General features: G+C 43.6%; 1 protein-coding gene across 1 annotated transcript in view; it reads right to left on the reverse strand.

The window, feature by feature from the left end:
• Nucleotides 1–340: 340 nt before the first annotated feature.
• The window catches only part of gda (guanine deaminase), a 78,103-nt gene continuing 51,898 nt past the window's right edge, over nt 341–26,545 (reverse strand). Inside the window, exons 11-14 of the mRNA XM_063049023.1 lie at nt 26,173–26,319; nt 9,193–9,311; nt 9,068–9,095; nt 341–3,239 (exon numbers count right to left, since the gene is read on the reverse strand). Of these exons, the coding sequence (XP_062905093.1) occupies nt 3,172–3,239; nt 9,068–9,095; nt 9,193–9,311; nt 26,173–26,319 (362 nt within the window). The 3' untranslated portion in view covers nt 341–3,171. The remainder of the gene's footprint in view (nt 3,240–9,067; nt 9,096–9,192; nt 9,312–26,172; nt 26,320–26,545) is intronic.

A 26,545-nucleotide genomic window follows, 5' to 3' on the forward strand; every position in this document is an offset into this window, starting at 1 on the left:
CGACCTGCTGAGTTCCTCCAGCGTGTTGTGAGTGTTGCTTTGACCCCAGCATCTGCAGATTATTTTGTGTTTTTTATTCTTCTCCATAGATGCTGCCTGACCTGCTGAGTTCCTCCATCATTTTGAGAATGGTGTCAGGCTCTGATTACTGATGCCCATAATGATCTGTGACTGGTCCACAGTTAGTTCCTATCTCGATTCAGATCATGTGATTGAGCCTGAAGTTAGTTTGATTCAAGTTAAGGTTGCACATTTGCTCTTGGATGATGCGAGCATTTAGTTTTGTACTTCACTGCAATACTGACACAACAGACATATTTCAATAGCATTTCAAGCTCTTAAATTTCTGTAACAACAGTTTTTATTTGACATAAAAGACAGAGCATTTTAATGATCAACTGAAAATAGCATGGTTGCTTAAACAATACAGATATGCCACTTTGCAAAGTTTTTAATAGGTACATGCCAGTGTATAAACCAGTTGTGTCTTGATTGACAACATGAACTTGCAAATGGAAACAAACAAAGACGTAGCTTTAAAAACATAAACCTTTTCCCTCTATATTCCACATTTGTGCTTGAATCCAAGTTCTTCTCATGTTTCCTTTCCTACCATTAGATAGTTACACAGGTGCCCACATTCTTCATTGCAGTGCCACAACCTGGCATGTGGCTTAGTACAAAGTGAGACCTCAATATCTTCACGTGAAAAGAGCAAGGCAATGTAAGTACTACTCTGTTTTTATGTAATTGAAGGGTAAATTTGTTTATAGGGTTTCAAATTCATTTAAATAATTTACTTTTGGTTTGCATAGCTTGGAACCAAATCACATTGTTCAAACTTATGAATGTTTGATCCATATTTGCACTATCATGTCACACCTTAGTTATCTGCTTCAGCTCCTGCCTCAGTACATCCATAGACTTATTGCCATTAGTTATGACTGTTCAAACACTGTACAATTCAGTCACCATAACTTTGATTCTGGAAAATTCAAGTCATTCAAAAATTCTGTTGCTTGCATTGCAGTTCATGCCAATTACTTACAGGCTTAAACTAGACCCCAATTCCTGCCCTTACCCTACTATATCTCTGTCATTTACTTCAGCAGTATAAAATAATTTATTTTATTAGATAATTAATGGCTTATTTGTTCTAGCCACAGCATTTCCAAACTAATTCAATCCACCTTTGTTGCCCATGCCTTCAACTAGCAAGACTCAAAGTTCTGATACTCTCTCTCTCTCTAAACCTATCTCCTTGACCAAGTCTTCCACCATGTTATAACTTTTGCAGTTCAGTATCATTGCTTTTGGATGGGTTAAGAGAGTTGTTATAATTGGATGCTATTGTTGTTATTGTTGTTGGACTACTTGCTCCTCCACCCCCAGTACACCCACTTCCTCAAACCAATCAGGAAATCTTCAACAGTTACACAAGTTTTCATTCACTGAGACACCAGCTGTAGAATTGCAGAATGCATTTAAACCTTTATACACAATTACACATGATTTGACTTTCTGATTCCAAGCACTTTGCCTTAAGAGGAATATTAAAGTTTTGACCAGGATACAGGGCAGATCAAGCGGGATGGTCCCAGGGATGAGAGACTTTGGTTACCCAGGGAGCCTGGAGAAATGGAGTTGTACATTTCTCGGCAGAGGAGGTTAATTGGGGGATTACCAGAAGGGTTAGAAACCAAAGGATGTAGCTGGCAATTGTGAATGCAGCCCAGTCCATCATACAAACCAGCCTCCCCTCGACCGACTCTGTCTATACTTCTTGCTGTCTTGGAAAAGCAGGACCCCTCCTATACCCCAGTCATTCTCATTCTCTCATCCACCCCACACCCCCCTCCACTGGGCAGAAGATACAAACGCTTGAGAACCTGTACCACCAGGCTTAAGGACAGTTTCCATCCCACTGTTAGCCCCACTTATATGCTAAAGATGATCTGCCTATCTACCTAGTCATGGCAAATCAAGAGCTAGATGGCACAGGTTTAAGATAATGGAGGAAAGATTTAATAGGAATTTCAGGGGCAACTTTTTCATTCATGTAGAATGAACTGCCAGAGGAAATGGTTGAGGCAGGTACATTAACAATATTTAAAGTGTATTCGGATAGGTATATTGATGGGGGAGGTTTAGAGCAAGGGTTTCCAACTTTTTTTGATAACATGGATGCCAATGATTAACCGAGGGGTTCGTGGACCCCTGGTTGGGAACCCCTGGTTTAGAGGGATATGAGCCAAATGTGGGCAAATGGACATCCTGGGTAGCATGGACAAAATATTTCTCCTCAGGTCGCTAATAAATCTCTCCCCTCTCGTCTTAAATCCCTTTGTCTACCCTTGCACTTTCTCTGTAACCACAATTCTACCTTCTGCATTCTGATTGTTTTCCCTTTTGCACAATCTCGATATATGGAATGATCTGAAGGATGGCAAGCAAAAACCTTCACTCTATCTCAATACATGTGTCAATATGAAACAATTAGCAACGGTTTAGTTTGAGTGCTCTATTCCTGTATGACTCTATAATCCAACTGAAAATGGGAGCAGATTCCAGGGGCTTTATTGTTTCCATCTACTCCTATTTCTCACATTCTTAATTATTTAAAAAGAAAAAGAAACTATTTTCACTCTCTGTGCTCTATCACACTCCCTGTCTCTGCAAATGCTTGTGTTACATCTTTCAGTCCTACGTCAGCTTTCCTTTCCTAAGGCAGTCCTCAGGAAGTGTGACTGGGCTCAGCATCCTGGAATTAGATAATACCAAGATCACAATCCTAGAATTTGGGAAGACTGAGCTCACAGTCCTGAATTAGGAAATGCCAGACCCGTCCTGCTCCCAGTTTCCAAGGGATGATGTGAACCACTGTCAGTGAGGTTCACATCAATGGAAAAGCCAATGGAAGGAGCAAAATAATCCAAAAAAGCCAAGGGGAAATGTTACAGCTGAAACTCTGCAGAGCCCCAAACCTAAGGTGCAAATGTGAATTAGTCTGGCTGAAAGAAATTGTCATTTAAAGCCTTAGACTTATTTTTTTTAAATGTCAGCTCAGTAAGCAAGCAAGTTTGTATAGCAGGACAAAGATGCCTCTTATATCAGAGGCTCCCTGTGATTGGACAGGTTATCTATCAATCCCTGTGTTCTGTGATTCTTAAACTAGGCTCGGGAAAAAGGAAACACTTGCTTGCCAGCCACATAGACTTCCGACATGTTCCGGTCGTCTCCTGTAACAACACAAATATCAAAGGAATGAAGCACATTTTCAGTCTGGAATGGTTAACTGTAAAAGGAAATGGTCTTTCTATACTAAGCAAAATGCTGTTGACTCTTCAGTCTGCTTCCACTGCAATGGTCTGCAATGCAATGATGCTCTCACATGAAAAAACCATCTAGTTTCTTGAAGTAAATACAGGATTTGGGAATGCTGAGCTTGTGATTCTGGATTAAGGAAAATTGAGCTCATGGATTTCATTCCTCCTTAAACCTGAGCTGATCCACACTTTGCTACCCGTATCCTAACTTTAGAATCAGATTTATTGTCACTGACATATGACACGAAATTCATTGCTTTGTTGCAGCAATACAATGCAAAAACATAAAAATCTATAAATTACAGAAAATAAATAAACAGTGCATATAAAAAGGAATAATGAGGTAGTGCTATTGGGTTCATGAACCATCCAGAAATATAATGGTGGGGGGGAAGAAGCTGGTCCTAAGTCACCGTGGGGGTCTTTGGGATCCTGTACCTCCACCCTGACATTAGTAACAATAACCATGACCAGGATAGTGAGGCTTCTTAATGATGGCTACCACCTTCCTGAGGCACTCCGTCTTGAAGATGAACTCAGTGATGAGAAGCCTTGTACCATGATGGAGCCAGCTGAGGCCTCAAGCCTCTGCAGCTTCTTGCGATCCTGTGTTTTGGCGTCTCTGTGATGCAGCACTCAGAGTGCTCTCCTTTCTACATCTACAATCGGTCTCCATGCCACAGGACTGCTTTGACGACGTCAACTGGAATGTCTTTCATAATGAGGACGTCTTGGAGTTCACGGATGGGGTCATGAGCTTCACCTGGAAGTGCATCGAGGATGTTGTCCCCCAGAGGTCAGTCAGGAACGTGTCTGAATGACTGACGTTCTGTCACACTCACCTCAATAATGTTTTGAGAGGCTGGTCAAGGACTTCATCTGCAGCTTGCTACCACCCACACTGGACCCCCTACAATTTGCCTACCAACACAACTGATCGACAGATGCCGCAATAGCCACAGCTCTGCACACCATCCTTACCCATCTGGAGAAGGACAATGCTTATTTGAGAATGCTGTTCTTCGACTACAGTTCAGCATTCAACACCATAATTCCCTCCAGGCTCGACAAGAAGCTCAGAGACCTCAGCCTTCACCCTGCCTTGTGCAGCTGGATCCTGGACTTCTTGTCAGATCGCCGGCAGGTGGTAAGAGTGGGCTTCCTCACCTCTGCCCCTCTGACCCTCAACACAGGAACCCCTCAGAGCTGTGTACTAAGCCCGCTCCTTTACTCTCTGTATACCCATGACTGTGCTGCCACCCACAGCTCCAATCTGCTAATTAAATTTGCTGATGATACTACATTGATTGGCCTAATCTCAAATAATTATGAGGCAGCTTACAGAGAAAAAGTCATCATCTTGATACAGTGGTAATAAGAAAACAACCTCTCCCTCAATGTTGCAAAAACAAAGGAGCTGGCTGTGGAATACAGGAGGAATAGAGACAGGCTAACCCCTATTGACAGCAGTGGATCCTGGGTTGAGAGGGTGAACAGCTTTAAGTTCCTCGGCATACACATCACTGAGGATCTCACATGGTCTGTATATATTGGCTGTATGGTGATAAAAGCACAACAGCACCTCTTTCACCTCAGACGGTAGTTGGTATGGGCCTCCAAATCCTAAGAACTTTCTACAGGGGCACAATTGGGAGCATCCTGACTGGCTGTATCACTGCCTGGTATGGGAACTGTACTTCCCTCAATCGCAGGGCTCTGCAGAGAGTGGTGCGGACAGCCCATCACATCTGTGGATGTGAACTTCCCACTAGTCAGGATATTTAGAGTGACAGGTGTGTAAAAAGGGCATGAAGGATCATTGGGGACCTGAGTCACCCCAATCACAAACTGTTCCAGCTGCTACCAACCGGGAAATGGTACCGCAGTATAAAAGCCAGGACCAGCAGGCTCCGGGACAGCTTCTTCCACCAGGCCATCTGACTGATTAATTCATGCTGATACAATTGTATTTCTATGTTATATTGACTGTCCTGTTGTACATACTATTTATTACAAATTACTATAAATTGCACATTTAGATGGAGACGTAACGTAAAGATTTTCACTCCTCATGTATGTGAAGGATGTAAGTAATAAAGTCAATTCAATACAGAATTTTGTAGGAGTCTGGTGACATTCTAATTCTCCTGAAACACTTACTGAGTAGAGCTGCTGGCGTGCCGTCAACATGATTGCGTCAATGTGTTGGTCCCCGATAGATCTTCTGAGATAGTGACTCCCAGGAACTTGAAGTTGCCCACCCTTTCCACTGCTGATCCCTCAGTAAGAGGCCCTCAGCTGCACCAGGCCCTTTTCACATATCAGCTCCTGTTGACTGACACTGGCTCCCAGTCTGGTAACAGCTGATTTATAAAAACCCTTCATGGTCTTAGTGTCCTGATAATCCCTGCAGCCTTCTCTGGTTCTGTGATCAGACAGCACGGCAGCACAGTTAGTATAGCTGCTGCCTCACGGCTCCACTGTCCCTGGCTCAATGCTGAACTCAGCTAGTGTCTGTCTGGAGTCTGCACCTCCTCCCTTGAGTCAGGAGTTCCTTCTGGGAGCTCCAGCTTCTTTCCCTGTCCTAAAGGCATGCAGGTTAATTGATGATTGTAAATTGTCCCTAGTATCTAGTTTGAATCCAAGAGGAAGATACTGACACGATGAAGGGAGCCCTGAACACTACCAGAGATGGAGGACCTCTATTGCTGCCCTAAACACCAGTGGCGTAATGGGCAGTAAAATATATAGTTTGAATCGGGAGTGGGAAGTTGATGGGAATGTGGAAAGTATAAAATGGGATTAGTGTAGGTGGGTGCTTGATGGTCAGCACCAACTTGATGGGCCGAGCAACTTCATTCCATGCTGTAAGAAGAGGGATTTCTTCAGCCAGACAGTAGTGAATCTGTGGAATTCGTTGCTACAGAGGGATCGATATGCCCAGTCATTGGATGAATTTAGGTATTGATACATTCTTGATTAGTGTGTGTGTGTGTGTGGGGGTTAAGGGTTACAGAGAGAACGCAGGAGAATGGGGTTGAAAAAGAGCAGTCAAGATTGAATGATGGAGAAGATTAGATGAGGCTGAATGACCTAATTTTGCTTCTATATTTTATGGTCTTAGGAGTCTATGACTCAAAACTCTGTGATCTTTGTAGACTTGTATGTATGCTTTAGTTAATGGAGATGGGGGTCGAGCTGCTCTGTAATTCTGTCACTACACCTCTCTTTAAATACATTAATCCATCAGACCATTGTCTCCTGCACCATCACCAACCCCGACAATCCTGGAAATCTCCCATCCAATGCCACCGGACATAGTTCCCTTACCCTGCACTGCTCGTTTCAACCTCCTACTCAAGATCCATAAACCTGATTGTCCAGGTACGCCCATTGTTTCTACTTACTCTTGCCCCACTGAGTCTGCGTCCGCAAAGCTCAATTCCATTTTACCCCCCTTGGTTCTGTCCTTTCCCACCTACATCTGCAACACTTCACATGCTCTCGATCTCAACAATTTTCAATTCCCTGGAGATGACTGCCCCTTTTTCACCATGGATGTCCAGTCCCTATGCACTTCTATCCCCCATCCAGAAGACCTTAAAGCTCTCCACTTCTTTCCCAACTACAGACCTAACCATCTCCACCACCACCCTCCTCTGACCGATGGAACTGTCCTCACCCTCAACAATTTTTCTTTTGGCTCCTCCCACTTTCTACAAACTCAGGGTGTAGCCATGGGCTTCTGGATGGGCCCTAGCTCTGCCTACCTTTTTATCAACTACGTGGGACAGTCCATGTTCCAAGCCTTCCCTGGCAATACACCCCAGTTCTTTCTACATTGATGATACATTGATTACTGCATTGGTGCTGATTCATGCACCCATGTTGAGCTCATCTATTAAATCAACTTCCATCCTACCATTAAATTCACTTGGTCCATTTCTAACATCTCTCTCCCCTTTCTTGTTCTCTTTGGAGACAAATTGTCCATCGATGCCTTTTATAAACCTATTGATTCCATGGTTAGTTTGACTGTACCTCTTCCCAACATGTAAAAATAGCATGTCCTTTTCTCAATTCTTTTGCCTCGACTACACCTGTTCCTAGGATGAGGCTTTCCTTTCCAGAACATCAGATATGTCTCATTCAACAAGCGGGGTTCCCTTCCTCCACCATTGATGCTGCCCTCACCCACATTTCCTCCATTTCCCAGACATATACACTCACCCTCACCTTCCTGCCACCTTAACAGGGATACAGTTCCTCTTGTCCTCACTTACGTTACCACCCCATGAGCCTCCACATCCAACACATCATTCGCAGCTTCTTCCACCATCTAGTATTAAACATTTCAACCCTAGGAAACAGATACTCTCTGTCCACTCAATCTATGCATCTCATAGTCTTGTAAGCCTCTCCCCTCAGCCTCCATAGCTCCAGAGAAAACAACCCAAGTTTATCCAGCCTCTCGTGATCGCACATGCCTACTAAACTAGGCAGCATACCAGTCAACCTCTTCTGCACTCTCTCCAAAGCCTCAACATACTTCCTATGGTGGGGCAACCAGAACTGTAGGTAAGACTCCAGATGTGGCCGAACCAGAGTTTTATAAAGTTGCAACATAATATCCTGACTTTTGAACTCAATGCCTTGACTAATAAAAGCAAGCAACCAGAAAGACATCCCAAGCTATTTGACCAGTGCAGAACAGCCAATCATGGAAGTAGAGAAATTTACAGCATTTAGTCTATGAGCAGCTGATAATGTCATTCAGATCAATCTGTCTGCAGCTTTCAATCCAGGACTCTGTCTCTGAACCAACATATGACCTGTGGAACTACAGGAGCCAACACACTTGACCAATGTTATACTACCATCGAGAACGCTGGCTGGCTGTACAACTACTTCTGGCTTATAGGCAGAGACTGAAGATGGCAGTACCAGTGGTGAGGACCAAGAAAATGTGGTCAAGGGAGGTGGAGGAGCGCTTGGAGGATTGTTTTGAGTCCGTGGACTGGACAATATTCAGGGATTCATCTTCAAATCTGAATGAATATGCCACAGTTGTCACCAACTTCATCAAGACTTCATGAAGACCTGTGTAGATAAATCTGTCTTTGAGAACATATCAAACATACCTAAACCAAAAAGCTGTGGATGAGCCAGGAGATTCATAATCAGGTGATGGCTAGATCTGTAGTATTCAAGACCAGTGATCCAGAACTATACAAGTCCAGGTGCGACCTACAGAAGGCTATTTTAGCAGTGAGAAATAAATATTCATTTTATTGCCCTATTTGGTTCTTTTTCACACTTATAATAATTTTTATGTATTTACATCGTACTGCTACCGCAAAACACCAAATTTGACATCATTGATTTATCAGTGATAATAAATCTGATTCTGCTAAATCTGAAATTAAATTTGTCTTGACTAATCTTTCCTGTTTTGTTCCCTGGCAATGTCCTTGTTAATTATTTCTATACCATCTTCAGTGCTGTCACAAAGCTTCTGAAGTTAAAAAATAAAATTTGACATCAAGCCGTAAGGAACTATTAGGAAATTAGCTACAAGCTAAGGAAAGAATGAGGTTTTAAACAGTATTTTAAAAAAGGCAAACTTTGACTTGCTGAGCTCCTCCAGCATGTGGTGTGTGTTGTTTAAAAGTGAGTCAACTAATGCTTATAGTTTAATGAAATTGAAGTGGCATTTGTAATTAAATTGTTTCACAACTCACCTAAGAATAGAAACTTCTGAAAGATATCCTGTAAAATCAGCAAAGAGAAATTCAGTGACACGTGAAAACACAAACACTGAAATGCTTTCCAACTTTGCTTAGGAATGGGTTCACAGAATCCTTACCATCAGGGTGTCCTCAGGAGATATTTCAAATGGAGAGTTTGGGATGCCGGTGTTGATCAGAACAGCATCAAAGTCCTTTCCCACCTCAAAGTTTCCCGTCAGCTTATCGAGGCCCAAAGCTGTAAAAAGCAAAATTATCCTCCATAAAGAACGTGTATAATTTATAAAAGGGAACACAGTTACATGAAGGGCTGGAGCCTCGGTAGCATAGCAGTTAGTGCGACACTATAACAGCTCAAAGTTCAAATCCGGTGTCCTCTGTAAGGTGTCTGTATGGCATCCCTGTGGAATGCGTAGTTTTTTCCCGGGTACTCTGGTTTGTCCCTCAGTTCAAAGATATACCATGTAGGTTACTTGGTCATTGTAAATTGTCCCATGGTTAGGTTAGGGCTAAATCAACTTAAGTCATATGTATGGAAATATTGAATAAAGGACTCCCGAGTTTCCTCGAATTTGATCGAGGAATTAACCGTGCTACTCCTAATTTTTTTTCTAGGTTTAAACAAGCTATAGTTTGAGAAAACCATTGAAATGTAGTAGGGGGATCAAAATCTTTCCATTTAAATAAAATGGATCTTCTGGCCATCAGCATAACAAATGCTATCAAACGGCAGGCTGAAGATGATAAATAATTAGAATCAATCGTTGGTAATCTAAAAATTGCAGTAATAGGATGGAGTTGTAAATCAATATATAAAACTGCTGAAACAATACCAAAGATATCTTTCCAGTATTTTTTCAAAAGAGGGCAGGACCAAAACATATGGGTTAAAGAAGCAACCTCAGAGTTACATCTGTCACACATAGGGTTTATATGGGAATAAAAATGGGCTAGTTTATCTTTTGACATATATATAACTTAAGTTGATTTTCTTTTTGAATCCTTTTCCTAATATCTAATTGTTTATGGAAGGAGGGACGGAGTCAAGGACAGAATAATTAATTATAATTGACAAATTATGGCAGCCCAGTTTTTTTTTCTGTTTTGTTTTCTGCTTAGCTTAGGGGTTTTTTCTTTTTGTTTTTTTTCTTGAACAATTCTTTTGAACTTTTTTTTCGGTTTCAATTATCAAGAGATCGGGAGGACCTGTCTGGATATGATATTTGAAACTTACGTTTGTATATATGATTGCTATTATTGTAATCCTGTTCTCTTGGTATTGTTATTATTGATATGTTCATTTAACTGATTATAATGCAATAAAAAGATTTGAAAAGAAAGGTTAGGGCTAAATCGGGGTTGTTGGGGATTGCCGGAATGGCACAGCTCGAAGGGCCGGAAGAACCTACTCTGCGCTGTCTCACTAAATGAAAAATTAAACGAATAGACAGGATTGTTACCTTGAAGTGGAATGCTTAATAGATACCAGAGAGGTTGCTTAACCTCTTGCTTCTCTGATACCCATCAGCTTTAAGCAGGTTCTATTATACCAGTGCCCAAGGAGAATATGGCAATCTGACTCAATTACAATGATCCAGTTGCACTTACATCCACCAGCTTGGAGATGCTGGTGATGAAACTTATCAACTCTTGCCTCAGAAGTGACTTGGATCCTCTCCAATTTGCCCACCGTTACAACAGGTCAACAGTAGCTGCCATTTCACTGGCTCTTCACTCAACCTGAAACACCTAGACATTGAAGATGCATGTATCAGGATGCTCCTCACTGATTGCAGCTCTGCATTCAACACTATCAACCCCTCAAAACTAATCAATAAATCCAAACCCAGGGCTCCACACATCCTTGTACAGCTAGGTCCTCGATGTCTTCACTCGCAGTTCAGATCGGCAACGTGTCCTCCACAATCTCCATCAGCGCAGGTGCACCACAAAGCTGTGAGATTAGCCCCCTGCTCTATTTGCTTTAAGCTTATGATTGTGAGACTAAGTATAGCTGCAACGCTATATTTAAGTTTTCTGATAACACTGCTGTTAGGCTGAGTCATCAGGGGATCAGAGGTGGTGAGGTTCAGCAACTTTAAATTCCCCGTTGTTATCATTTCAGAGGACCTGCCCTGGTTCCAGCATGCGACTCCCATTACAAAGAAGGCATAGCAGCACCTCCATTTTCTTAGAAGTTTGCAAAGATTCGGCATGTCATCTAAAACTCTGAAAAGCTTCTAGAGAGGTGCGGTGAAAGGTATACTGACTGGTTGCATCATGCTCTGGTATGGAAACACCAATGCTCTCAAATGGAAAAGCCTACCAAAAGTAATGGATGCAACCCAGCCCATTTTGGTTAAAACCCTCCCCACCATTGAGCACATCTCCAAGAAGCATTGTCACAAGAAAGCAGCATCCGTCATCAAGGTGGGAGGAGAAGATGGCAGCGCGCGCAGCTCTCTGGTGAAATGATATCGTATTTGTAAGTAGGATGCCGTGCACAATTCTGATTTCATGGAGACATACGTGAGAAGACACAGAGGAACATATGGAGAAATTCCTGAAATGCCCGGTTCGCTGCCACTGCGACTGTGCGATTGAGAATCTCTGGAGGGAAGGCCTCAAAATCCCCGGCTTTGCCTGCTGCTGGCGACCAAGGCTGGGGTCGAAGCGTTCGGCAGAGATGGTGCTCGGTATTCGGTGTCGGAGGGCTGGTTGGAGCTCGAAGTTTTCGGACGACTCAGAGTTGGACCGTGGTCGGGCATGGCAGGGAAAGTTTTCTTCCTTCTCCCGTCTGTGTGAGATGTGGGACTTTCGAGAGACTTTGAACTTTTTTACTGTGCTCATGGCCTGTTCTTCATCAAGTTATGGTATTGTTGCATTGTTGTAACTATATGTTATAATTATGTGGTTTTTGTTAGTTTTTTCAGTCTTGGTCTGTCCTGTGTTTCTGTGATATCACACCGGAGGAATATTGTATCATTTCTTAATGCACGCATTACTAAATGACAATAAAAGAGGACTGCGTGTCCTCATAATCTAATCTAATCTAAAGTACCCCCACCATCCGGGTCATGCTTTCTTCTCACTACTGCCATTGAGGAAGTGGTGCAGGAGCTTCAGGACTTACACTATCTGATTTCCCCTCAAACATCAGGCTCTTGAACCAGAAGGGAAACTTTACAAAACTTCACTCACCCTAACACTGAACTGGTTTCCACAACCTATGGACTCACTTTTAAGGACTCTACAACTCATGTTCCTGATATTGAGTGCTTACTCATTTACCATCATCATGGGCACTAGCTTCCCCAGCATCCATTAAATCTCAGAGGCAATGCCTCAGCATCTGTCATTGAGGACTGCCATCATCAGACAATGAACTCATGTCCACTACCCCACTACAGTGGCTTCTGGTTATTTGGCTATTGGTTAATTGAGACAGCTGTTAATTTAGAACAACACTTAGAAACAAAAACTAATCAAGAAAATAGCAGTGATTCCTTTGTTTATTTAGGATACTATGCTGCTTAACTGAGACAGGAAACTATTGCAGAACAGTTTTGAACCAGCATCAGTTGTGTGCACTTGCATGGCAGTTAGACACTACACAGCACTTCAAGTGAACAGTTTTTAAATAGCATCAGTTGCATGTGTTTTTGTTCAAAAAGCAGTGTTTCTTGTCACCGACAGATGGTGAGAAATAGGCAAGTAAGACAATTCAGAACTGTTTTACTCACTACGGTTTTAAGCAATCGGGCTTGGAGCTGCCAGAAACAGCTGTGAGTGAAAATGAAATGATTTCACTACTTCAACAATTTAGGCACTACGAAGAATTTGAAGGTATCGACAAACACCCTGAATGTTCCAATAAAAAATGAAGATTCGGAAGACGCAACCATCGAAAGCATTGTACGAAGGCAGTCTATTATCTGCACTGGGTGTCTGCTCTGATTTTGTTCATTTACAGTCAATCAAAAGAAAACAGCAGAGCACACTGGATGAATTCCTCCGCTGATAACTATTAGGAACCAATAAACAATTTTATAGAACTGTAGTGTTGGAATTTGTTCTGTCCTTCATTTAAGTACATAATTCGTTATTAGTTAAATGGTAGTTTGTCTTTTTTATACCTTTTGAACTATTTACATGAAACTTCGGCTAGTTGGGGAGGCCACTTAATTGGGCCAAAATTTGTCCCAATTAGAGAAATCCACTGTATCTTTTTTTTTGCTCTCATTTTCTAATACTTATTTAATTTTTAAAAACATGTGTATTTCTTATTGTAGTTTATGGTTTGTATTTATTATTATGATTGCAATGTACTGTTGCCTCAAACAAAACAAAATCATGCCATAAGCCAGTGATATTAAATCTGATTCTGATTCAGATCTTTCTGTTTTTGGATTTGCACAGTCTGTTGTCTTTTGCACACTGGTTGTCCGTCCGTCTTTGTTGTGAGTGGTTTTTCATCGATTCCATTGTGTTTCTTTGCGTTTACTGTGAATGCCCACAAGAAAATGAATCTCAGGATTGTATATGGTGAAATACAGTATATGTAATTTGAAAATAAATCTACTTTTACATTTGAAGGATAAAGTAAATAAGAAAAAAAACATTCACCCAGAGAATGGTGGTTTCTGGAAGTCATTGTCTGAAAGGACGGTGAAGGCTAAGCCTCCCCCCAGCATTGATAAAGTAACTGGATCATCACAGTATCATGGAAATTTAGAGCAGAGGAGGAAGTCATTCAACCAATCATATGTACTTCAGCCCAAAAACCTATTTAGGTATTCAAGCTGGAGGTCTGTAATTAGTGGAGTTCTTCTCTGCTGGGACCCCTGCTGCTTGTGATGTATATACATGACCTGGATAAAGATGTAGATGGGTGGGCTAGTAAATTTGCAGATGATACCAGGATTGGCGGAGTTGTAGATAGTGTAGAGGACTGACAAAGAATGCAGCACAAGTTGCAGATATGGGCTGAGAAATGACTGATGGAGCTTAACTGAGAGGTGTTGCACCTCAGTAGAGCAAAGGCAAGGAGAGAGCACAATGTAAAGGGCAAGGTCCATAACAGAGTTGCTGAGCAGAGAGAACTGGGATCCAAGTTGTAGCTGCTGAAAGTGGCTACACAGGGTGATAGGGCAGTTAAGAAGGCTTATGGGACGCTTGCTTTTATTAGTCGAGGCACTGAGTTCCAAAGTTAGAAGGGTATGTTGCGACTATATAAAACTCTGGTCACGCCACATCTGGAGTATTGCATGCAGCTCTGGTCTCCCCGTTATAGGAAGGTTTTTGGGACTTTGAAGAGCGTGCAGAAGAGGTTCTCCAGGATGCTGCCTGGTTTAAAGGGCATGTGCTGTTACAAAAGGCTGGATAAATTTGGCGTAGGTAGGAGGGATTAGTGTTTGGGTGTTTTTGATTTGCTTTTTAGCTGGTTCAGCACAACACTGTGGGCCAAATGGCCTGTTCCCTAGCTGTACTGTTCTATGTTCTACGTTAATCCTACTCCCAGCTCTTAATCCAGAGTCCTGTAGGTTATGGCTCGTCACACAGCTGTCCAGCTACTCTTTCAGTCTCATTTGGATTTCTGCCTCCACTAACTCTCAGCACTGATAAAATTACGTGAAGCAGTACTTGAAGACCCACTACCTCCAAGGCTGTGGACTGGGTGGCCACCCCGGGGAAAATGGATGAAAGGACTTCTTTCTCTCACTGTTTCCCTGATGGGATGACAGTAAGCATGGGAATGCAGCTTTCAGATGGGACTCCTAAAGGGCTCAGTTCTTGCTGTGGAGGAAAATGCAATATAGCAGGAGGAGGCAGCAGTTACATGCAAGAAGACAAAGGATGCTGAGGTACTGCAAGGCCTTGGAGTACATGATGTGTACTACACTTGCAGGGCTGGTTTTGCTCAGTCATGTTGACCAGACACATCCTCCACCACCAGAGTTTGTTTAGCCCCAGTGGTCAAAATCAAGGAATGGTAAACATTGGTTATCAAAGGAACACAGTGTTTCATCATTCTTCACCTTCTGTATAAATCAATACTTTCCCAGAAAGCAGAAGGCTGATTGTTGAACTAATAAATGGCTATAAAATAATGAAAGGCTTTGAGAATGAAGACAGCTAGAAACCCATAAGACCATAAGACACAGGAGCAGAATTAGGCCATTCAGCCCATTGAGTCTACACTGCCATTCCATCACGGCTGATCCTGGATCCCACTCAACCCCATACACCTGCCTTCTCACCATATCCCTTAATGCCCTGACCAATCAGGAAATAGCCAACTTTCGCCTTCAATATACTCACAGACTTGGCCTCTTTACCACAAACTCAACCTGTAAATTAACCTCCTGGGGGTCTTGCACGAGGACTCCTAAGTCCCTCTGCACCTCTGATGTTTGTACGTTTCCCAACACTGTATTCCATCTGCCACTTTTTTGCCCATTCTTCTAATTTGTCGAAGTTCTGCTACAATCACATTGTTTCCTCTGTACTGCCTACCCACCCACCCTCAAAGCTATCAGTTCCATTATCCAAATCACTGACAGTGTGAAAAGTAGCAGTCCCAATACTGACCCTTGAAGAACACCACTAGTTACAGGTAGCCTATTAGAAAAGGCCCCTTTTATTCCCACTTGCTGCCATCTGCCTGTCAGTCATTCCTCTATCCATGCCAATATCTTTCCTGTAATGCCATGGGATTTTATCTTGTGTATGGCACCTTATCAAATGCTTCTGAAAACCCAAGTAAGTGGCATCCACTGCCTCTCCTTTGTCCACCCTGCTTGCTACTTCCTCGAAGAACTCTAACAAATGTGTAGGGCAAGATTTCCCTTGACAGAAACCATGCTGACTTTGACTTATTTTATCACTAGTCACCAAGTACCCTGAAAACTCATCCTTAATAATAGACTCCAACACTTTCCCAACCATTGAGGTTAGGCTAACTGGCCTATAATTTTCTTTCTTTTGCCTCCCTCCCTTCTTAAAGAATGGAGTGAAATTTGCAAACTTCCAGTCTTCTGGGACCATGCCAGAATCAAGTGATTCTTGAAAGATCATGACCAATGCATCTATTATCTCTTCAGCAACCTCTCTCAGGACTCAGGGATGTAGTCCATCTGGTTCAGATGACTTATACACCTTAAGACTTTGAATTTGAATTTGAATTTTTGCTTTGTGATAGCAATGGCACTCACTCTTGCTCCCTGACACTCATGGACCTCTGACACACTGCTACTGTCTTCCACAGTGAAGACAATGCAAAGTACCACTAAGTTCATCTACTCTTTCTTTGTCCCCCCATTACTACCTCACCAGCATCATTTTCCAATGGTCCAATATCAACTCTCACCTCCGTTCTACTCTTTATTTAACTAAAAAAACGTTTGGTATCTTTCTTTATATTATTGGCTCGTTTGTCCTCATATTTCATCTTTTCCCTTCTTATAGCTTTTTAGTTGCCTTTTGTTGGATTTTAAAAGCTTCCCAATCATCTAATTTCCCGCTCACTTTTGCTACCTTATATGCCTTTTCCTTGGCTTTTATGCAGTCCTTAACTTCCCTTGTCAGCCACGGTTGACTACGCCTGCCATTTGAGAACTTCTTCTGTGGGACAAATCTATCCTGTGCCTTGTGAACTATTCCCAGAAATTTCAGAAATCTCTGCTGTGCCGTCATCCCCACCAGTATCCTCCTCCAGTCCACCTGGGCAAGCTCCTCTCTCATGCCTCTGTAATTTGCTTTATTCCATTGAGATACTGATTCATGTGACTTAAGCTTCTCCCTTTCAAATTGCAGTATGAATTCAAAGGTTACAAGCAGAAGGAATTCAACAAATTCTCTCTCTCGCAATCCGACACCAACCTGATTTTCCAATCCCCTATGTCACCTCTTTTTAAAGACATTTCCATCTCTTACTAACAGAACAACACCACCTAGGCCTTCCTGCCTGTTCTTTCGATACAAAGTATATACTTTGATGTTAAGCTCCCAACTATAGCCTTCTTTCAGCCACAACTCAGTGATGCCCACAATGTCACACCAACCAATCTCTAATTGCGCCACGGGTTCGTCCACCTTATTCAAAATGCTACGCGTATTTAAATACAGCACCTTCAGTCCTGCATTCTTTGCCTTTTTGAATTTTGACTCTGTGGTACAATTTAACTCTTAGCTCTGTCTGCATTTGTACCCAATCACTGGCTTATCCTTCTTACATACACGTTACACCCATCATAGAACATAGAACATAGAATAGTACAGCACGTTACAGGCCCATCGGCCCACAATGTTGTGCCGACCCTCAAACTGTGCCTCCCATATAACCCCCCCCCCACCTTAAATTCCTCCATATACCTGTCTAGTAGTCTCTTAAACTTCACGCGTGTATCTGCCTCCACCACTGACTCAGGCAGTGCATTCCACGCACCAACCACTCTCTGAGTAAAAAATCTTCCTCTAATATCCCACTTGAACTTCCCACCCCTTACCTTAAAGCCATATCCTCTTGTATTGAGCAGTGGTGCCCTGGGGAAGAGGCGCTGGCTATCCACTCTATCTATTTCTCTTATTATCTTGTACACCTCTATCATGTCTCCTCTCATCCTCCTTCTCTCCAAAGAGTAAAGCCCTAGCTCCCTTAATCTCTGATCATAATGCATACTCTCTAAACCAGGCAGCATCCTGGTAATTCTCCTCTGTACCCTTTCCAATACTTCCACATCCTTACTATAGTGAGGCGACCAGAACTGGACACAGTACTCCAATTGTGGTCTAACCAGTGTTTTATAGAGCTGCATCATTACATTGCGACTCTTAAACTCTATCCCTCAACTTATGAAAGCAAACACCCCATAAGCTTTCTTAACTACCCTACCTACCTGTGAGGCAACTTACAGGGATCTGTGGACATGTACCCCCAGATCCCTCTGCTCCTCCACACTACCAAGTATCCTGCCATTTACTTTGTACTCTGCCTTGGAGTTTGTCCTTCCAAAGTGTACCACCTCACACTTCTCAGGGTTGAACTCCATCTGCCACTTCTGCATCTTATCAATGTCTCTCTGCAATCTTCGACAATCCTCTGCACTATCTACAACACTATCAACCTTTGTGTGGTCTGCAAACTTGCCAACCCACCCCTCTACCCCCACATCCAGGTCTTTAATAAAAATCACGAAAAGTAGAGGTCCCAGAACAGATCCTTGTGGGACACCACTAGTCACAATCCTCCAATCTGAATGTACTCTCTCCACCACAACCCTCTGCCTTCTGCAGGCAAGCCAATTCTGAACCTACCTGGCCAAACTTCCCTGGATCCCATGCCTTCTGACTTTCTGAGTAAGCCTACTGTGTGGAACCTTGTCAAATGCCTTACTAAAATCCATATAGATCACATCCACTGCACTACCCTCATCTATATGCCTGGTCACCTCCTCAAAGAACTCTATCAGGCTTGTTAGACACGATCTGCACTTCACAAAGCCATGCTGACTGTCCCTGATCAGACCATGATTCTCTAAATGTCCATAGATCCTATCTCTAAGAATCTTTTCCAACAGTTTTCCCACCACAGACGTAAGGCTCACTGGTCTATAATTACCCAGACTATCCCTACTACCTTTTTTGAACAAGGAGACAACATTCGCCTCCCTCCAATCCTCCAGTACCATTACCGTGGACAACGAGGACATAAAGATCCTAGCCAGAGGTTCAGCAATCTCTTCCCTCGCCTCGTGGAGCAGCCTGGGGAATATTCCGTCAGGCTCCGGGGACTTATCTGTCCTAATGTATTTTAACAACTCCAACACCTCCTCTCCCTTAATATCAACATGCTCCAGAACATAAACCTCACTCATATTGTCCTCACCATCATCAAGTTCCCTCTCATTGGTGAATACCGAAGAGAAGTATGTCTTGGGGTTTTCCTTTACCCTACTCACCAAGGCCTTCTCATGCCCCCTTCTTGCTCTTCTCAGCCCCTTCTTAAGCTCCTTTCTTGATTCCCTATATTCCTCAATAGACCCATCTGATCCTTGCTTCCTAAACCTCACATATGCTGCCTTCTTCCACCTGACTAGATTTTCCACCTCACTTGTCACCCATGGTTCCTTCACCCTACCATTCTTTATCTTCCTCATCGGGACAAATTTATCCCTAACATCCTGCAAGAGATTGCTAAACATCGACCACATGTCCATAGTACATTTCCCTGCAAAAACATCATCCCAATTCACACCTGCAAGTTCTAGCCTTATAGCCTCATAATTTGCCCTTCCCCAATTAAAAATTTTCCTGTCCTCTCTGATTCTATCCTTTTCCATGATAATGCTAAAGGCCAGGGAGCGGTGGTCACTGTCCCCCAGATGCTCACCCACTGAGAGATCTGTGACCTGACCCGGTTCATTACCTAATACTAGATCTAGTATGGCATTCCCCTTAGTCAGCCTGTCCACATACTGTGACAGGAATCCGTCCTGGACACACTTAACAAACTCTGCCCCATCTAAACCCTTGGAACTAATCAGGTGCCAATCAATATCTGGGAAGTTAAAGTCACCCATGATAACAACCCTGTTATTTTTGCACCTTTCCAAAATCTGCCTCCCAATCTGCTCCTCTGTATCTCTGCTGCTACCAGGAGGCCCCTCCCTGCTCTCATGACTATACCCCTTCCCCACACGAAACCACCACGGTGGGCTTCACAGCTGAACAGGTGAGAAGACAACTGAAACGTCTCAACCCAAGCAAGGCTGCAGGACCGGATGGTGTCAGTACCAGAGTGCTCAAAGCCTGTGCCCCTCAGCTATGTGGAGTACTTTGCCATGTATTCAACCTGAGCCTGAGGCTCCGGAGGGTTCCTGTACTGTGGAAGACGTCCTGCCTCGTCCCTGTGCTGAAGACGCCACGCCCCAGCGGCCTCAGTGACTACAGACAGGTGGCATTGACCTCCCACATCATGAAGACCCTGGAGAGACTTGTTCCAGAGCTGCTCCGGCCTATGGTCAGGCCACACTTGGATCCCCTCCAGCTCACCTACCAACCCCGACTAGGAGTTGAGGATGCCATTGTCTTCCTGCTGAACCGTGTCTACGCCCACCTGGACAAACCAGCGAGCACTGTGAGGGTCATGATTTTTGACTTCTCCAGTGCATTCAACACCATCTGCCCTGCTCTGCTGGGGGAGAAGCTGACAGCGATGCAGGTGGATGCTTCCCTGGTATCATGGATTCTTGATTACCTGACTGGCAGACCACAGTACGTGTGCTTGCAACACTGTGTGTCCGACAGAGTGATCAGCAGCACTGGGGCTCCACAAGGGACTGTCTTGTCTCCCTTTCCCTTCACCATTTACACCTCGGACTTCAACTACTGCACAGAGTCTTGTCATCTTCAGAAGTTTTCAGATGACTCTGCCATAGTTGGATGCATCAGCAAGGGAGATGAGGCTGAGTACAGGGCTACGGTAGGAAACTTTGTCACATGGTGTGAGCAGAATTATCTGCAGCTTAATGTGAAAAAGACTAAGGAGCTGGTGGTAGACCTGAGGAGAGCTAAGGTACCGGTGACCCCTGTTTCCATCCAGGGGGTCAGTGTGGACATGGTGGAGGATTACAAATACCTGGGGATACGAATTGACAATAAACTGGACTGGTCAAAGAACACTGAGGCTGTCTACAAGAAGGGTCAGAGCCGTCTCTATTTCCTGAGGAGACTGAGGTCCTTTAACATCTGCCGGACGACGCTGAGGATGTTTTACGAGTCTGTGGTGGCCAGTGCTATCATGTTTGCTGTTGTGTGCTGGGACAGCAGGCTGAGGGTAGCAGACACCAACAGAATCAACAAACTCATTCGTAAGGCCAGTGATGTTGTGGGGATGGAACTGGACTCTCTCACGGTGGTGTCTGAAAAGAGGATGCTGTCTAAGTTGCATGCCATCTTGGTCAATGTCTCCCATCCCCACTACATAATGTACCGGTTGGGCACAGGAGTACATTCAGCCAGAGACTCATTCCACTGAGATGCAGCACAGAGCGTCATAGGAAGTCATTCCTGCCTGTGACCATCAAACTTTACAACTCCTCCCTTGGAGGGTCAGACACCCTGAGCCAATAGGCTGGTCCTGGACTTATTTCATAATTTACTGGCATAATTTACATATTACTATTTAACTATGGTTCTATTACTATTTATTATTTATGGAGCAACTGTAACAAAAACCAATTTCCCCCGGGATTAATAAAGTATGACTATGACTATGACTATAGAATACCCCCAATAGAGTAACCGCTCCCTTCCTGTTCCTGACTTCCACCCATACTGACTCAAAAGAGGACCCTGCTACATTACCCACCCTGTCTGTAGCTGTAATAGTATTCCTGACCAGTAATGCCACCCCTCCTCCCCTTCCCACTCCCTCTAACCCTTTTAAAGCACTACTTTAAATCATCTACTTGTAAACCTACTGACTCATCGTCAGCTTTATCATACTGCTTCCTATCCCCCTGACATGTTAATTTAAACCACTCCCAACAGCTCTAGTAAACCTGCTGCAAGATTATTGATCCCCATTGGATTCAAGTGCAACCTGTACCTTTTGTACAGGTCCCACCTGCCCCTGAAGAGGGCCCAATTATCCAGAAATCCCAAGATTACTACTCTTGAGGTCCTGCTTCTCAGCTTCCTTCCTAACTCCCTGTATTCTGTTTTCAGGACCTCCTCCATTTTTCTACCTACGTCGCTGGTACCAATATGTACCATGACTTCTGGCTGCTCACCCTCCCTTTTCAGGATATTGTGGACACGTTCAGAAACATTGTGGACTCTGACACCTGGGAGGCAAACTACAATCCATGTTTCCTTTTCACGTCCACAGAATTGCCTGTCTGTCCCCCTGACTATAGAGACCCATATCACTGCTGCCATCCTCTTCAGTTCCCTACCCGTCTGAGCCATAGGGCCAGACTCTGTGCCAGAGGCACGGCAGCTGTTACTTCCCCCAGGTAGGTCGTTTCCCTCCCCCCACCCCCAGTACTCAAAATGGAGTACTCATTATTGGCGGGGGGGGGGGGGGGAGTCCACAGGAGTGCTATCCACTATCTGATGTTCTCCCTTCCATCTCCTGACAGTCACCCATTTATCTATTTCTTCTAGCCTTGGGGTGACTACCTTCCTGCAGCTCCTGTCTATCACTGCTTCACTTTCCCTAACAAGCTGAAGGTCATTGAACGGTCCCTAAGGAGCTTCTTCTCAATGCACTGAGTGCAGATGTGGCCAACGGGGAGGCTGAAACTCTGCCAGACACCCAGAACAGAAAACTAGCTCTGTAAACATACTCCCTATTCTCTCAAGATTTAAATAAGAAATAAGGAATGAATTTACCTACTTACCTGGCCTCCGCCTGTTCTCGCCAAAGCCACGTTGAGCCAAAGCCTTACTACTCTGCCTCAGACTACTCCGACAACGACCACTCCCACGATGACTGCTCTGCTAGGCGGTACCTCTTTTTTCTAGAGACTGGGTTTTTAAGGCTCTTCACCGGACACCCTTTCTTCCGTCTCTCACCCTCCTCCTCTTTTTGGACGCTCCGCACTGGTTCTCTGCCTACTCTGGTTCTTTTCATCTTGAATTTACAATGAGACATTAACTAGTTCGACTTCAGCAGTCCCCGCTCCTCCTCAAACTTTATCCCCACTGAATGCACTGCCTTCTATTCACTCCGCACCAATAACATCCTTAACTTCAAATCCACAGACACTGTGTGTGCTGTTGTACTGTGGCAAGCTGGCCTCTACCTTGCTGAGGCCAGGCGGCAACTCTCAGACATCTCATACCCACCCGTTGAAGTGGACCCCACTTTGGACCATCAGGAAACTGGCTCTGACACCATCACCGACCTCATCATCTCTGGAGAACTCCCATCCATTGCCACCAAACTCACAGTTCCCAAACTCCACACTGTTCACTTCTTCCTCCCACCCAAGATTCACAAACCTGACTGCCTAGATAGGCCCATTGTCTCTGCCTGCTCCGGCCGTACTGAACTCGTGTCTGCATACTTCGACTTCACTCTGTCCCCCTTGGTCCAGTCCCTTCCACTTACATCCGCAACACTTCTCATTCTCTTAATCTCCTCACTAATTTTCAATTCCCTGGCCCTGACCGCTTCTTTCTCAATAAAAGAACCAACCAGTTCCCCTCTACCACCTCCGTCTTTCATCTGGCAGAACTGGTCTTTACCCTCAACAACTTTTCTTTCAGCATCTCCACTTTCTCCAGACCTGAGGTCTAACAAGAGGCACCCAAGTGAGCCACAGCTGAGCATGCTTATTAATTAGATCAGTCCATGTTCCAAGCCTTCACAGGTAAAGCTCCCCAACTCTTCCTCAGCTACAGTGACAATTGCCTTGGTGCTGCTTCATGCACCCACACTGAGCTCGTCAATTTCATCCACTTTGCCTTCAACTGCCACCCTGCCCTAAGGTTCACTTGGTCCATTTCTGACACCTCTCTCCTCTTTCTTGATCCCTTTGTCTCCATCTCTGGAGACAAACTGCCGACGGACATCTTTTATAAACCTACAGGTTTCCACATGATCTTGACTATAGCTCATCCCACCCTGTCTCCTGTAAAAATGCTATTCCGTAAGACCATAAGACATAGGAGCAGAATTGGCCCATTTGGCCCATCGAGTCTGCTCCGCCATTCAATCATGGCTGATCCTTTCTCCTCCTCCTAAGCCTCACTCCCCAGCCTTCTCCCCGTAACCTTTGATGTCATATCCAATCAAGAATCTATCAAGCTCTGTCTTAAATACACCTAACAACTTGGCCTCCACAGCTGCCTGTGGTAATAAATTCCACAAATTCACCACCCTCTGGCTAAAGAAATTTCTCCGCATCTCATTGTTGAATGGATACCCCACTATCCTGAGGCTGTGCCCTTTGTCCCAGACACCCCCATCAAGAGAAACATCTTTTCCATATCTACTCTGTCTAGGCCTTTCAACATTCAAAAGTTTTCAATGAGATTCCCCCCTCATCCTTCTAAATTCCAGCAAGTACAGACCTAGATTTAGCAAACGTTCCTCATCTGATAACCCTTTCATTCCTGGAATCATCTTTGTGAACCTTCTCTGAACCCTCTGCAATGCCAGCACATCTTTTCTTAGATGAAGAGTTCAAAACTGTTCACAATACTCACGGTGAGGCCTCACCAGTGCCTTAAAAAGCCTCAGCAACATCTAGAAACTCAGGTCTCATCTCATCAACTCATCTCAGGTCTCTGTAAAAAACCCTCAGATAGCTGCAGTTCATTCAGAACACTGCTGCTAGAGTCCTCACTAAGACCAAGAAAGTAGAACTTATCACCCCAGTTCTCAGATCACTACACTGGCTTCCTGTCCATCAGAGGATTGACTTCAAAATATTACTTCTGGTTTATAAAGCACTGAATGATCTAGGGCCAAAATACATCTCCGATCTCTTGTTGCATTGTGAACCTTCCCGAGCTCTCAGGTCATCTATGCTTTCTGTCCCCAGGGTCAAAACTAAACATGGTGAAGCAGCTTTGAGTTACTATGCTCCACATAACCTTCCAGAGGATCTGAAGTCTGCCACAACTTTAAGCTCTTTTAAATCAAGACTTATATCTTGTTCTATGTAAAGTGCTTTGCACTGCCTTGTGTTTGAAATGTGCTATATAAGTAAACTGCCTTGACCTACATGCTGATTTAAGAAACCTCCTGGATGCACCTATTAAATTCTGCACCATCTAAACTTATTGCATCAAGTCTACATTGGAGAACTTCAAGTCACCCATAGCAACAATCTTTTTTTTGCTCTTTTCCCTAATCTGCTTGTAAATCTGTTCCTTAATGTCCCAGTAGTTATTGGGGGTCAGTCGTATAATCCCATCAATGTGATTGCACCTTTCTTATGTTTGAGTTCTAACCATAAAGACTCAGTGGATGAGCCCTCCATTGTGTCCCTTCAGAGTGCAGCTCCCGATTAATAGCACGACTCCCCCTCTCCCTATGTTTTTTTAAATCTTCTTCTTTATCTTTTCTAAAGCACTGAAACTGGAGCATTAAGCATCCAGTCCTGTCCCACGCTCTACCAAGTGTCCTTATTGTTCTATGTACTCACCCATGTTATAAGTTCATCAACTTTACATTTAGTACTCATGGTATTAAAATGCTTCAACTCATCCTTCCCAGTGCATCCATTACTTGCCCTTCCTTTCTTACAGACTTACTCATTACGACATCCATCTTTCTCTCAATCCCCCCACTTTCTGAACCAGTGCTTTGGTTCCCATCCCCCTGGTTTACCCAAACTAGATTAAACCATCTCGAGCAGCACCAGTGCACCTCCCTATTATATCTGAAGGAGAAGGTTAAAACAATGGGCCACAACTCTTAGGATAGTTCTTCTGAAATCCAATGGAGAATCAAGAAGAAATTACCACACCAAGAATATGGAATTTATTTAAGAGGAAGCTGGATACAGGAGGAAGAAAGGAATGGAAGCATGGGTCTTGGTGTTTTGCAATTTGGAAGTTCTTTGGAAGTCAGGAATGTGTCATAAAACTTGTCTTAATTGTTACACAAAGAATGAACAAAGAAAGAAGAGCTGAGAGAACAAAGAAGTCATGGTTATCTTCTACAAAAACTAGCTCAGATTAAAAACGTGTCAATAATAAGAATTAGCCTATAAAATAGCCAGATTCAAGTGATGCAATACCTGCTGCAGAAAAACTAAGAAGCTGCAAGTAAAATGCAGAAGCAGCAAGACCACGATCACTGGAAAATTCACTAAACAGTTACATGCTTATAGGTGATTCTATAAAAATACAAGCAAGCAGAGGAAAGTTAAACTACAAGAGAAATAACCATTCTACACCCTGATCCAACCGTGGTGAGATGAAGAGGGCTGGAAGGAGATATGTGGAACATAATAGCTGCATGTCAGTTGCATAAGAACTAACATGCCACTGTTGGACCAAGTGACCAATCTCTGTAATGCAAATCTCATTATAATTTTAGTCAAATTACAAAATGGGGATTGTACACAGTTTCTCACCTTTACTGCCACCAAGGGTTGCAAGTCTGAATGCTTCCCTATACGAAAGCTTCTCATAATCTGGAGAGGTTAAACTCAGAACCTTGGACGTATCAATGGCTCTCCGTACAGCATCAAGTATTGAAGGCGAGTAACCACCTGAAAGATCTAAAACAGAGTTTTGTATCATTTCAGCAGTGCACATCAGAAAAGTAGCTGAAAGGTGAATAGTTGTCAAGGAGATACCTTTGAACTGCAGACTAAGAAGATCAGGTAAGAACAAAGTGGTTCTGCTGATTTTCTCCTTGTGAACGAGCCAACACCATAAACCACAAGAGACATTACAGAGGGTAGAGATGATATATGGAATTGTATTACCTGTTGCTGGTGTAGG

The sequence above is a fragment of the Mobula hypostoma genome, chromosome 5, assembly GCF_963921235.1.
Source record: "Mobula hypostoma chromosome 5, sMobHyp1.1, whole genome shotgun sequence".
In the NCBI taxonomy this organism is placed as follows: domain Eukaryota; kingdom Metazoa; phylum Chordata; class Chondrichthyes; order Myliobatiformes; family Myliobatidae; genus Mobula; species Mobula hypostoma.